Below are 14,127 nucleotides of genomic sequence, written 5' to 3' on the forward strand. Positions count from 1 at the left end.
ATTGTTTTCACGGGCCTGTGACTCATATCTCGTTTGCCTTAATGCTTACATTCCATTGACCATAGGAACTTCATACTATTCAACAGGTTCTCATTATATTTCTGTTCATTATTATTAACAAAATGTAATTAAAAAAATGCCCTCTTTTTCTTTTGGGCAAAGCATAGGAAAAAATGTTTTTGTAATGCTCCCAGGTTTCAACCTACTTCGTGTTTACTGTGAGATATGTCATAAATAAGTAAATAAATTGATATATAGAAACTCTGAATATTGAGCATCTGATTTTCATAACTTGATGTCTGTTTTAGTGGCTCTTTAGCAGGAGAAAATAAATCTCTGCACGAATATAAACACATGCTAGAGTCTCCCTATAACCAACCCCTCTAAATTATTATTATTATTTATTGCATTTGTATCCTACATTCCCCCACCTATTTGCAGGCTCAATGTGGCTTACATAGATTTGTTGACATTGCCACAAATGACACACTGATTACGATCTATAAAACAAATTACTATATCTATATAAAGGTATTATTCCGTTATTATATTTCCTCTGTGTACATCTAGTATGCTGCACAAGGTGGCATGTTTGAAAATATGAGATTAAATAAAGAACGTGGATGCAGCAGCAGCTGCTAGGTTTGTGTGCTTTGAGTGTACGCAGAACGACGCCGCGCAGAGAAAGGGAAAGAGAGATTACCCTAAGTGGCTTCAACGTATTGACGACTTGGACGTTACGGTCTCCTGTCTATTAAACTTCCTTGTTCCAGACCCCGCTCCTTCCCCTGATTGGCCACAAGACTCCCGAGAGCGGGGAGAGGACCCACCCCTCTGACACTGATTGGTCTCCTCCTGAAGGAGGGGCCAGATCCTCCCTATTCGTTCCTGAAGTGCAGGAAGTGACATTTAGACTTTTTACAGCCCCTTCCTCCTCCTAAATTAAGAAGAGAGACCGTGAATGGCATTTCTCAGCAACTGATCATCCAACAAAGTTCAAATCTGACTCACAGCAGTTCAGCAGGTAGGAGACTGGCAGGAGGTGGGCAGCAGGGGATGCAGTGCCAGGCAATGCCACACACAGAAGAAATGAGCCTGGCACTGCTCAATCCATTCCCTGCTGTAGCCCCTCAGGCTCTTCTTCCTCATTCTCCTCCCCTCACTGGCAGGAGGTGGGCAGCAGGGGATGCAGTGCCAGGCAATGCCACACACAGAAGAAATGAGCCTGGCACTGCTCAATCCATTCCCTGCTGTAGCCCCTCAGGCTCTTCTTCCTCATTCTCCTTCCCTAACTGGCAGGAGGTGGGCAGCAGGGGATGCAGTGCCAGGCAATGCCACACACACACAAGAAGAAATGAGCCTGGCACTGCTCAATCCATTCCCTGCTGTAGCCCCTCAGGCTCTTCTTCCTCATTCTCCTCCCCTCACTGGCAGGAGGTGGGCAGCAGGGGATGCAGTGCCAGGCAATGCCACACACAGAAGAAATGAGCCTGGCACTGCTCAATCCATTCCCTGCTGTAGCCCCTCAGGCTCTTCTTCCTCATTCTCCTCCCCTCACACAGCAGCTGCTGCTCTTCTTCCTGATTCTCCTCCCCTCACTGGCAGGAGGTGGGCAGCAGGGGATGCAGTGCCAGGCAATGCCACACACACACAAGAAGAAATGAGCCTGGCACTGCTCAATCAATTCCCTCTCAGGCTCTTCTTCCTCATTCTCCTCCCCTCACTGGCAGGAGGTGGGCAGCAGGGGATGCAGTGCCAGGCAATGCCACACACAGAAGAAATGAGCCTGGCACTGCTCAATCCATTCCCTGCTGTAGCCCCTCAGGCTCTTCTTCCTCATTCTCCTCCCCTCACACAGCAGCTGCTGCTCTTCTTCCTGATTCTCCTCCCCTCACTGGCAGGAGGTGGGCAGCAGGGGATGCAGTGCCAGGCAATGCCACACACACAGAAGAAGAAATGAGCCTGGCACTGCTCAATCCATTCCCTGCTGTAGCCCCTCAGGCTCTTCTTCCTCATTCTCCTCCCCTCACTGGCAGGAGGTGGGCAGCAGGGGATGCAGTGCCAGGCAATGCCACACACAGAAGAAATGAGCCTGGCACTGCTCAATCCATTCCCTGCTGTAGCCCCTCAGGCTCTTCTTCCTCATTCTCCTCCCCTCACACAGCAGCTGCTGCTCTTCTTCCTGATTCTCCTCCCCTCACTGGCAGGAGGTGGGCAGCAGGGGATGCAGTGCCAGGCAATGCCACACACACACAAGAAGAAATGAGCCTGGCACTGCTCAATCAATTCCCTCTCAGGCTCTTCTTCCTCATTCTCCTCCCCTCACTGGCAGGAGGTGGGCAGCAGGGGATGCAGTGCCAGGCAATGCCACACACAGAAGAAATGAGCCTGGCACTGCTCAATCCATTCCCTGCTGTAGCCCCTCAGGCTCTTCTTCCTCATTCTCCTCCCCTCACACAGCAGCTGCTGCTCTTCTTCCTGATTCTCCTCCCCTCACTGGCAGGAGGTGGGCAGCAGGGGATGCAGTGCCAGGCAATGCCACACACACACAAGAAGAAATGAGCCTGGCACTGCTCAATCAATTCCCTCTCAGGCTCTTCTTCCTCATTCTCCTCCCCTCACTGGCAGGAGGTGGGCAGCAGGGGATGCAGTGCCAGGCAATGCCACAAACACAGAAAGCTCTTCCTCATTCTCCTCCCTTCACTGGCAGGAGGTGGGCAGCAGGGAATGCAGTGCCAGGCAATGCCACAGCAGGAGGTGGGCAGCAGGGGATGCAGTGCCAGGCAATGCCACACACACAGAGGAAGCAATGAGCCTGGCACTGCTCAATCCATTCCCTTCTGTAGCCCCTCAGGCTCTTCTTCCTCATTCTCCTCCTGCTTTACCACTTTCCGCTTTACATTCTCCCTCTCCCTCTGACTGTCACTTTCTGCTTCCTGACATCTCTTTACATTCTCCTTCCTCTCTCCCTCTGTCATTTTCTGCTTCCTCGCATCCCTTTACATTCTCCTTCTCCTGTCCCTCACCACCCGACTCCCACTTTCTGCTTCTTGACATCTCTTTACATTGCATAAATCTGCTGTACTTGATATGGCTGTTCCCGGCATCAGAGTTACTACTACTAAACATTTGTATAGCACTACTAGATTTACGCAGCTATCTTAGGATGGCTGACGTCACCTTTGCTGCCTCTGTAAAGCAGAGTTTGGCAATCAGGCTATGTCAGAATTTAACATAAGGAATGCTAGCACAGCAACAGGAAGGTACATTGAAACTCTCTGTTCAGTGTGCTGTGGCGGCTAAGAAAGCAAATAGAATGTTAGGTATTATTAGGAAAGGAATGGAAAACAAAAGAGGACATTATAATGCCTTTGTATCGCTCCATGGTTCGACCGCACCTCAAATATAGTGAAGATTCTTACCTGTAGCAGGTATTCTCCTCCATGTACAACGGGCTGATAATCTTTACAAGTGGGTTGGCAATCTGCGCCGGCCCGGGAACTAGCATTTGAATTAGCAATAAGTTTGCTAGAGCCTTCTAAGTGCGCAAAACGTCCGACTGCGCATGCACTGAGTGTCTTCCCGCAGCGCTCAGTTGAGTGAAGAGTAAGAGCGATAGAGGAGACAACTCCAAGGGAAGGTGGGCGGGTTTGTGAGGATTATCAGCCTGCTGTCCTCTGAGAATACCTGCTACAGGTAAGTATCTTCGCTTTCTCTGAGATCAAGCAGGCTGAATAATCCTCACAAGTGGAGTATCTCTAGCATCCAGGCTCACTCAAAACAACAAACGTTGGTCAGTTGGGCCTCGCAATGGCGAGGACATAGCACAGATTAACCTGAAACTATATACAAACTATCTGAGAGTGCAGCCTGGAACAAAGCAAAGCAGAACTATGGGGGCGGAGTTGTATTCTATAAACAGATTGTGCAGCACCGACTGCCCAAACCGATTCTCGCGTCGGGTATCCTGCTCAAGGCAGTAATGAGATGTGAATGTGTGGACTAAAGACCATGTTGCAGCTTTGCAATTTTCTTCAAGTGAGCCACCGACGCAGCCATGGCAGTCCTGACATTATGAGCCGCGACAGGGCCCTCCAGAGTCAGCCCAGCTTGGGTATAAGCGAAGGAAATGCAATCTTCTAACCAATGGCGACTTCCCTCCTGTTGGGATCAAGAGAAACAAACAACTTGGCGGACTGTCTGAAGGGCTTCGTCTTCTCCATTTAAAAGTCCAGTGCTCTCTTGCAGTCCAAGGTGTGCAAGCTGCTTTTGTCAGGGTGGGCATGAGGACGGGGGAAAAATGTTGGCAAGACAATTGACTGGTTAAGATGGAACTCCGACACCACCTTCAGCAGGAACTTAGGGTGTGTGAGGAGGACTACTCTGTTGTGATGAAATTTTGTATAAGGTGCATCCACTACTAAGGCCTGAAGCTCACTGACCCTACGAGCCGAAGTAACAGCCACCAAGAAAATGACCTTCCAGGTCAAGTACTTCAGATGGCAGGAATCCAGTGGCTCGAAAGGAGAGAAGACATTGAGATCCCATGCCACTGGTGGAGGTTTTGACAAAAGCAAACCTCTCATGAAGCGAACAACTAAATGCTGTCCAGAGATAGGCTTTCCTTCTACACGCTGATGATAAGCACTGATTGCACTAAGATGAACCCTTACTGAGTTGGTCTGGAGACCCAGACTCTGACAAGTGTAGAAGGTATTCAAGCAGGGTCTGTGTATGACAAGAAAGGGGATCTATGGCCTTGCTGTCACACCAGACGGCAAACCTCCTCCTTTTAAAAGAGTAACACCTCTTAATGGAATTTTTCCTGGAACATCCAGGCCGTGAGAGCCAGAGACTGGAATTTAGAAGCAGCCCCTCGTTCTGGGTGACAAGGGTCAGAAAACACTCCAATCTCCACGGTTCTTCGGAGGACAGCTCCAGAAGAAGAGGGAACTAAATCTGACGTGGCCAGTAGGGTGCCATCAGGATCATGGTTCCGTGGTCTTCCTTGAGTTTCAGCAAAGTTTTCCCACCAGAGATATGGGAGGATACGCATACAGAAGGCCTGTTCCTCAATGTAGGAGAAAGGCATCTGACACTAGTCTGTCATGGGCCTGAAGCCTGGAACAGAACTGAGGGACCTTGTAATTGGTTTGAGTGGCAAAAGGATCCACTGAGGGGGTGCCCCACGCTCGGAAAATCTTGCAGGCTATGCCCATATTGAGCAACCACTCGTGAGGTTGCATTACCATGCTCAGTCTGTCAGCCAGACTGTTGTGCACGCCTTTCAGATAAGTGGCTTGGAGAAACATGCCATTACGGCGCACCCAAAGCCACATCTGTACAGCTTCCTGACATGGGGCGAGATCCGGTGTCCCCCTGCTTGTTGGTGTAGTACATTGCAACCTGATTGTCTGAATTAAGATAATTTGGTTGGACAGCTGATCTCTGAAAGCCTTTAGAGCGTTCCAGATCGCTCGAAGCTCCAGGAGGTTGATCTGAAGAACTGTTTCCTGGGTGAACCAGGCTCCCTGAGTGTGAAGCCCATCTACATCAGTCCCCCACCCCAGGAGAGATTCATCTGTTGTCAGCACTTTCTGCGGCTGAGGGATTTGGAATGGACGTCCCATGTGCAGATTGGATCGAATTGTCCACCACTGTAGGGAATTTTGAAAGTTGGTGGACAGCTGGATGACATCCTCTAGATTCTCTGTGGCCTGATGCCACTGAGAAGCTAGGGTCTATTGAGCAGATCTCATATGCAAACATGCCATGGGTGTAATGTGGAGGCCATGTGCTCTAGAAGTCTCCACATCTGCCGAGCTGTGACCTGCTGAAACGCCCGAACCGTGGACACCAGGGACAGAAGGTTCTCCACCTGTGATTTGGGGAGATAGGGCCGGACTGTCCTCATGTCCAGCAGTTCTCCATTGAACTTCAATTTTTGAACAGGAATGAGATGGGACTTGGGGTAATTTAGTACAAACCCTAGTAGTTCCAACACCTGAATAGTTCTCTGCATAGACTCCCGAGCACCGTCCTCCAAGGTGCTCTTCACCTGCCAGTTGTCGAGATAAGGGAACACATGCACTCCCAGTCTGCGTTGCAACGCTGCAACTACTGCTAGGCATTTTATGAATACTCTGGGAGCTGATGCTAGGCCAAATGGCAGTACGTACGTGGTACTGAAAGTGCTGCATTCCCAGCTGAAATCAAAGATACTTCCTGTAAGCTGGAAGTATCAGGATGTGTGTGTAAGCATCCTTTAAGTCCAGAGAGCATAGCCGATCGTTTTCCTGAATCATGGGAAGAAGGGTGCCCAGGGAAACCATTCTGAACTTCCCGCAGACAAGGAATTTGTTCAGGACCCTTAGATCTAGGATGGGATGCATCCCCCCCCCCCCTGTTTTCTTCTGCACGAAGAAGCACTTGGAATAGAATCCCTGCTTTTCTTCCCCTGGTGGAACGGGTTCAACCGCATGGGCCTTCAGAAGGGCGGAGAGTTCCTCTGCAAGTACCTGCCTGTGCTGAGAGCTGTACGAATGAGCTCCCGGTGGGCAATTTGGAGGTTTGGATTCCAGATTGAGGGTGTATCCTAACTTAACTATTTGAAGAACCCACCGGTTGGAGGTTAAAAGAGGCCACCTTTGGTGAAAAAACATTAACCTCCCTCCAACCGGCAAGTCGCTCGGCACAGACACTTTTACTGTGGCTATGCTTTCTTGGAGCCAGTCAAAAGCCCGTCCCTTGCTTCTGCTGGTGAGCAGTACGGGCCTTGGGCACACGCTGTTGACAGGAACGAGCACGCTGGGGCTGAGCCTGAGTAGGCTGGCAAGACACAGGGATGTACCTACGCCTAGAGTAGGAATAGGGAGCACTCCGTGACCCACCAAAGTTCCTCTTGGCTGAGGAGGTGGTAGCGGAAGGTGTCTGGCGGAGAGAGAAGCCATAGCATCTGTGTGCTTCTTGATCTGGTCAACCAGGTCCTCTACCTTCTCTCCAAAAAGATTATCCCCCCGTTAAGAAACATCCGCTATTCTCTGCTGGACCGAATGGTCCAGGTCCGAGACATGAAGCCATGAGAGTCTGCGCATCGCTGTACCTTGAGCAGAGATCCTGGATACTACATCAAATGTGTCATATGCGCCCCTGGCCAGGAATTTACGACACGCCTTCTTCTGCCTGACCAACTGGCAAAAGGTTCGGCCTGCTCTGGAGGTAGGGCATCGAGCAAACTAGAGAGCTGCCGCACCAAGTTCCACAAGTGGATGCTTGTGAAGAGCTGGTATGACTGTATATGGGCAGCGAGCATAGTGACTGATACATCTTCCTCCCAAAAGAGTCCAAGGATCTATCTTCTCTGCCTGGGGGCACCGAAGTGTAGTCTCTAGAACTCTTTTGAGGGTGGAGTCCACCACCATGGAGTTATAGGTTACCTGAGACCTCATCAACCCGGGTTCACCGTGGATCCGATACTGGGATTCTGGCTTCTTAGGGATCACGGGACCAGACAGAGGGATTGCCCAGTTTTGCATAAGGACTTCCCTGAGTACCTTATGCAAAGGAGCTGTCACTGCCTCTTTAGATGGAGAGGTGTAGTGCAGGACCTCGAGCATCTCAGCCCTGGGCTCATCCTCCACATCTATGGGGAATGGAATGGCCTGAGCCATTTCCCGCACAAAAGAGGAGAAGGAGAGGCTCTCTAAAGGAGACAGTCTCCTTTCAGGCGGAGGGGAAGGTTTAGAGGGAATCCCAAAGGACTCATCTGAGGAAAAGTGCCTGGGATCTTCTTCTGACTCCCACGAGCGCGCCTCCTCGATGTCGGAAAGCACTTCCCTCAGTGACCTCTGAAACCGAACCCGCCTCAATGCTGAAGACGTATGGTCTTGATGGTGATGTTGAGGGGCCGAACCCCGCAAGGACTGCGGTGATGCTTCCTCCACCGGCATCAATGGGGAGTCAACCTGGGTGGCAGCCGACACCGGAGCCGCAAGCGGCACCAAACTCGGGGACCTCACCGCGGGTAGAGGGCCAGACGCAGCTGCAGCAGACGGCATGGCAGGCGCAAGCACCCCCAACGCCGAAGCAGATTTGCGCAGCAGTCCTTCCAGGAGCTCTGGATGCAAGGCCCATATGTGCTCATCAAGAGCTGCCATCGGAGAAGGCTGTGGGGCCGGTGGAGCAGTCGGTGGCAGAGTCGCCTGAGGCTCGGGAGCAGGAACCGGACTGCTGATGCATCGGCACCTCTTGAATGGAGGGGGAAGTGGCACCATGTGTTGAAGGAGAACGGTGTCGGTGCTTCTTAGCCTTTGCTTGATGCACCTCACTGAGACTCCTTGCTGTTAAGAAAAGTTTGCAGAGCTGGCGCTGATAAAGATCATAGGGAGTTGTCCTTGAGGAAGCTCGTGTAGCGAGCGAAACATGTCGGACATTTGAACCCCTGGGTCCGACTAATTAAAGTCTTAAAAAGATAAGTAAATGAGTGAATAATTATTGAAAGAGCTTTTTGATATTGAAAACATTGTGAGAAAAGTGTACCGGTGAAGATGATTGATGCTTATGATATCGCTACGTAATTCCTGTGAGGGTTGTGGACGGTGAGCGTCACTGAGGTTACTTTATTAGAGATTATGAATAAGTACAGATTCTCATATATTAGGAACTGGAAAACTTGGAAATTGCTTTATACTGGAATGAAAGGATGGTGGATGAACTTCAACTGGATATAAAGACGTTTGATGATATATTTTATCGTATCCAGTATAAATAGTATATATACCTGTAGCCAATAATTGAGTTAAAGAGTGTATATGTATGTGTCATGTACCCCAAGTAAATGTGATTCCAGACAAACAGCCCTTCAGGAAGAGTGTATCTAGATGAGCTTTTAGATTATCAAGTTGTTAATATCTATTATGTACCTTGATTGCAAATGTTTTGTGCTGCTCCAGATAAAAGGGAAGCACCTCTCTAGGCAGTTGCCCTCTCTATCACCATGTGGGAGCTAGAGTGACCATTTAGGACCATTATCTGAGTGACAAGCTTCCTGAATTTATTGTTTTATAGCCCTTGAATTTGATAGATTTTCCCTCTAACTTCGGGAGAATTACTTGTTTTCTTAACCGTTTCAGCAACAAGATGGATGCTTCTAATTTGTAAATAGAAAACTCTGACAATAAAATTTCTTCCTTTTCTGCTGTGGCAGTAGATGAGGATGAGGGTGTATAACCTACAGGGAACAGTAAAAGTTCAACCAGATGGAACTCTTTGCCGAAACAACTCCGTCAATTTTGACGATCTCATATTTCGTAAACTATTGAAAACTCACTTGATAAGATTGACCTCTAACAATAGAAATAACTAACTCTCTAACTAAACTGCAATAACAACAAATCTGTCCATATTCACATTCTATTCTATGTGTTACAAACATGTTATATGATCAGGATTTCATGTTATGCTGTTATTAGTAGTTTTGTATAAGATATATATAGATAAAAACCAACCTCAACATTCTGAAGCTGACTCCCTGGCTTCAGTGAAGGGTTTGAAGCTTCTGAAGCTCAGGCTCCATCTCTGTAAGCTCCGCCCTCGAGTACTTCTGGGTTCGTCACAAGCAGAAGTGACCAACCACACGAGGTTTCTCGGCTTCAGAATGTTGGAGGTGCATTCTATTAAATAGGATTGGTCAGTTCCTTGAAGCACAGCCAGAGCTCAGCGTCCTGCACAGTAACGCTCAGACACCAGAGAGAGGGAGGGAAGGGGGCCTGACACCAGAGAGGAGGGGGAGGTATCTCTGTCACACATACACTCTCTCTCTCACACACACGCTCTCTCTCACACAGTCAATGTCTTTCTCTCACTCTCACACACTCTATGTCTCACACTGTATCACATTCACTCTCTATGTGTCACACAGTCACTCACACACTCTCTTGGTCTCATACACTCAGTCTCACAGAGAGTCTGTGTCTCACACACTCTCTCTCGCACACATTGTATCTGTGTGAAACACACTCTCTCTCTCTCACATACTGTGTCTCACATACGCACTTGCACCCAGACTCACTCTCTCTCACACACACACACTCGCACATACACTCTCTCAAACATACACACTCCGAGGAAAACCTTGCTAGCACCCGTTTCATTTGTGTCAGAAACGGGCCTTTTTTACTAGTAGATATATATTAAAGAGAGAGAGAGATAGTTATATCTATCTACTTTGTTCTATGTAGTCAGAACGGCCTGTCAGCTCTACTTTTGTTATATTGTGAGCCACATTGAACTTGGATCCTATTTGAGATAATGTGGGATAAATTTCATAAATAAATTACAGTATAGCCCTCAAAACAAAGGCATGAGGCTGAAATCTAATGTATTCTGAGCTTTACAGGGAGGTGATGAAGGAGAATTATGAGATCCTGATGGCAGACACAGAGACTGATTTACTGAAGGTCATTTGTGACTTTTCCCCTAACTCCAGTTCCTGCAGACCTTCACGGCCCTGAATTAAGGAGGAAAGAAGCTGATCACTGGCATCCAGCGAAACTCATCTCTTGTAGCCCAGGGGACTTTCAAAGAGGAGCTGGAGCTGTAGATAAGGACAGGAGAATGGCTGCAGGGCTTTCTGTTCAGAAGGTATTTATTTTATTTTTTTATTTTTGTTACATTTGTACTCCGCGCTTTCCCACTCATGGCAGGCTCAATGCGGCTTACATGGGGCAATGGAGGGTTAAGTGACTTGCCCAGACTCACAAGGAGCTGCCTGTGTCTCATGTGGGAATCGAACACAGTTCCTCAGTTCCCCAGGACCAAAGTCCACCACCCTAACCACTAGGCCACTCCTCCGCTGGAGATCAGCAGGAGTTAGGCAGTAGTGCCAGGCAATGCCATCCAGCCTCTCTCACATACACACATGTTGCATGGGGCAAGCAGAAGATGAAATGAGCCTGACACTGCTCAATCCATTCCTGGGGCTCTTTATTTCCTACAGCCCCTCAGGCTCTTATAAGAACATAAGTGTTGCCATACTGGGAGAGACCAAAGGTCCATCAAGCTCAGTATCCTGTTTGCAACAGTGGCCAATCCAGGTCACAAGTACCTGGCAAGATCCCAAAACAGTACAATTACATGTTATGCTGCTTATCCTAGAAATACACAAATCTAGATAGGAAGAGCACGTTGCCACAACAGAAATGTATTGTGAATAAGGGGACGTCTCATACAGTCACACAGGCACTTAAAAGTGTCCAGCTTATGTTAAGCCGCTACGTTTGTGACACAATATAATCATTGACTGCCCCCAGCTTCCAATAGTGCACAATATTTGCTTTTTGTGGGTTTGCTAGTACTCAATTTTAAATGTGCATATCTTAATATCACACTGTGTCCATATCACTTTTTATAGTTATTTTTTCTGTGCACCCATAGAGTTCTAGATCTTCAAAAAACTACATCACTGTTGTAGTCAACTAAATCAAAAAAAGCAAAAGCATATATAAAACTTATCTTAATCTTCTTAGAAGCTACGAGCCACTTTATGTTTCTTTAAATCCAACGACTGATGTGTCTCTCGTGCTTCATAGACTTCGCTTATCGAATCTTGATCAAATCCCCGGTATCAATGCCTACCCGACAGGAGCCTGTTTCGCGGTTATTTGCTTTGTCAAGGGCAATTGGCCTATATCTGTTAAAACACGGAGAACATATACTTAATTCACAAATCTGCTTGATCTGCTTGAATTAAGTATATGTTCTCCGTGTTTTAACAGATATAGGCCAATTGCCCTTGACAAAGCAAATAACCGTGAAACAGGCTCCTGTCGGGTAGGTATTGATACCGGGGATTTGATCAAGATTCGATAAGCGAAGTCTATGAAGCACGAGAGACACATCAGTCGTTGGATTTAAAGAAACAAAGTGGCTCGTAGCTTCTAAGAAGATTAAGATAAGTTTTATATATGCTTTTGCTTTTTTTGATTTAGTTGACTACAACAGTGATGTAGTTTTTTGAAGATCTAGAACTCTATGGGTGCACAGAAAAAATAACTATAAAAAGTGATATGGACACAGTGTGATATTAAGATATGCACATTTAAAATTGAGTACTAGCAAACCCACAAAAAGCAAATATTGTGCACTATTGGAAGCTGGGGGCAGTCAATGATTATATTGTGTCACGAACGTATTGGCTCACCATAAGCCAGACACTTCTAAGTGCCTGTGTGACTGTATGAGACGTCCCCTTATTCACAATACATTTCTGTTGTGGCAACGTGCTCTTCCTATCTAGATTTGTGAATTCTACAATAGTATTAAGGTAGAGCGTAGCCAGTTTTCCCTTTTTGAATTGGTATCCTAGAAATAAGCAGTGGATTTTCCCAAGTCCATCTTAATAATGGCTTATGGATTTTTCTTTTAGAACGTTATCCATGTCTTTTTAAAATCCTGTTAAGCTAACTGCTTTTACCACATTCTCTGGCAACGAGTTCCAGAGTTTAATTACACGTTGAGTGAAGCAATATTTTCTCCAATTTGTTTTAAATTTACTACTTTGTAGCTTCATTGCGTGCCCCCTAGTCCTAGTATTTTTGGAAAGAGTAAACAAGTGATTCACGTCTACCCATTCCACTCCGCTAATTATTTTATATACCTCTATCTCCCCTCAGCCGTCTTTTCTCCAAGCTGAAGAGCCCTAGCTGCTTCAGCCTTTCCTCATAGAGAACTCGGCCCATCCCCTTTATCATTTTTGTCATCCTTCTCTGTACCTTTTCTATCTTTTTTGAGATGCGGTGACCAGAATTGCACACAGTACTCGAGGTGCGGTCGCATTATAACATCATCTTCCTGATCCTCCTCCCCTCACACAGCAGCTGCTCCTCCTGCTTTAGAACCTCTCACTATCTGTTTACATTCTCTTTACTCTCTTCCTCTCAGGACACGAAACTGAAATAACAGAAGTAACAGAAATGAGTGTGAGATGCATAATCTTACTCCTGAGGGAATTCTGCCCGGGGATGAAGCAGGTGCTGCATGTTGAAACTATTGTCTGCCTCCGCAACGCTCGCACTGTATACTTGATCTTGGTTTGTCCTTGCGCTGTTTTAAGGCACAGGTCATAGAAATCTGCCTGACATTAACTTTAGTCTCCAAACTGCTGAAGTCATCGATACTCACTCCAGCCCATCCAAATCTGTCCAGCACAGACCCTAGAATCTACCTAGCACATATCCATCTCAATAACAGACTACGGACTTTTCCTCCAGGAACTTGCCCCAAACTTTTTTTTTTAACCCAGATACACTAACTACTGTTAACACATCCTCCTGCAATGAGTTAACTATTCTTCGAGTGAAAAAATATTTCCTCCTATTTGTTTAAAGAGTATTTCCATGCAGTTTCATTCAGTGTCCCCTAGTCTTTTGAATGAGTGAAAAATCGATTCACCTACACCCACTCCCCACCGTTCAGGATTTTATAGACCTCAATCATATTCTATTTCGGTACTGCTATACTGCCTTTAACAGAGTCTTCAAGGTGTTTTAAGAGCAAGAGAATATCCTAGGTGGACGTGGCTGACATTATTACAATAGACTACTAATATACATTTAGTTAAACGGTAAGATTTTAAAACTTTCTGACATAAGCTATAATTAACCATTGTCCCTATAGAAACTGGAATAATTGGACCTTGAAAGGAAAAAGAAGGTTCCCAAACTGATTTCAACTTCAAATTCCATACAATAGGTATATCTCGTGTCAAATTTTCCAAGCTTCTCAAACGCCCTCTAGCACCCATACGTGATAGCAATTGTCCCACCATAATCAAATTCTTCCCATAAACACTTTTATGAACTTGGCATGTGATTGTAAATTTAATACGCGCTTCTATTTTTAGCCAATGGAGTGGAGTTGCTATAATAAAGGGCTCGCCTTGTTATACTTTCCCAAGTCAAATATCAAGCGATCAGCAGTGTTTTGCAAAAGCTGTAAATGATTTTCCAAGCTGAAGGGTTCTAATCTCGTTAGCCTTTCCTCATATGGGAGCAGTTCCACCCCCTCTATCATTTTGGTCACTCTTCTTTGAACCTTTTCTAATTCTGCTATCGGGCTCATTTTCGACAT

At 46.7% G+C, this 14,127-nt stretch overlaps 1 protein-coding gene across 1 annotated transcript in view; it reads left to right on the plus strand.

Moving 5' to 3' along the window:
* Positions 1-941: 941 nt before the first annotated feature.
* Positions 942-14,127, plus strand: part of LOC115462836 (oocyte zinc finger protein XlCOF6-like) — a 56,515-nt gene continuing 43,329 nt past the window's right edge. Inside the window, exons 1-2 of the mRNA XM_030192874.1 lie at positions 942-1,024; positions 10,487-10,641. Coding sequence (XP_030048734.1) covers positions 10,615-10,641 — 27 coding nt within the window. The 5' untranslated portion in view covers positions 942-1,024; positions 10,487-10,614. The remainder of the gene's footprint in view (positions 1,025-10,486; positions 10,642-14,127) is intronic.

Source organism: Microcaecilia unicolor, chromosome 1 (assembly GCF_901765095.1).
Source record: "Microcaecilia unicolor chromosome 1, aMicUni1.1, whole genome shotgun sequence".
NCBI classification, from domain to species: domain Eukaryota; kingdom Metazoa; phylum Chordata; class Amphibia; order Gymnophiona; family Siphonopidae; genus Microcaecilia; species Microcaecilia unicolor.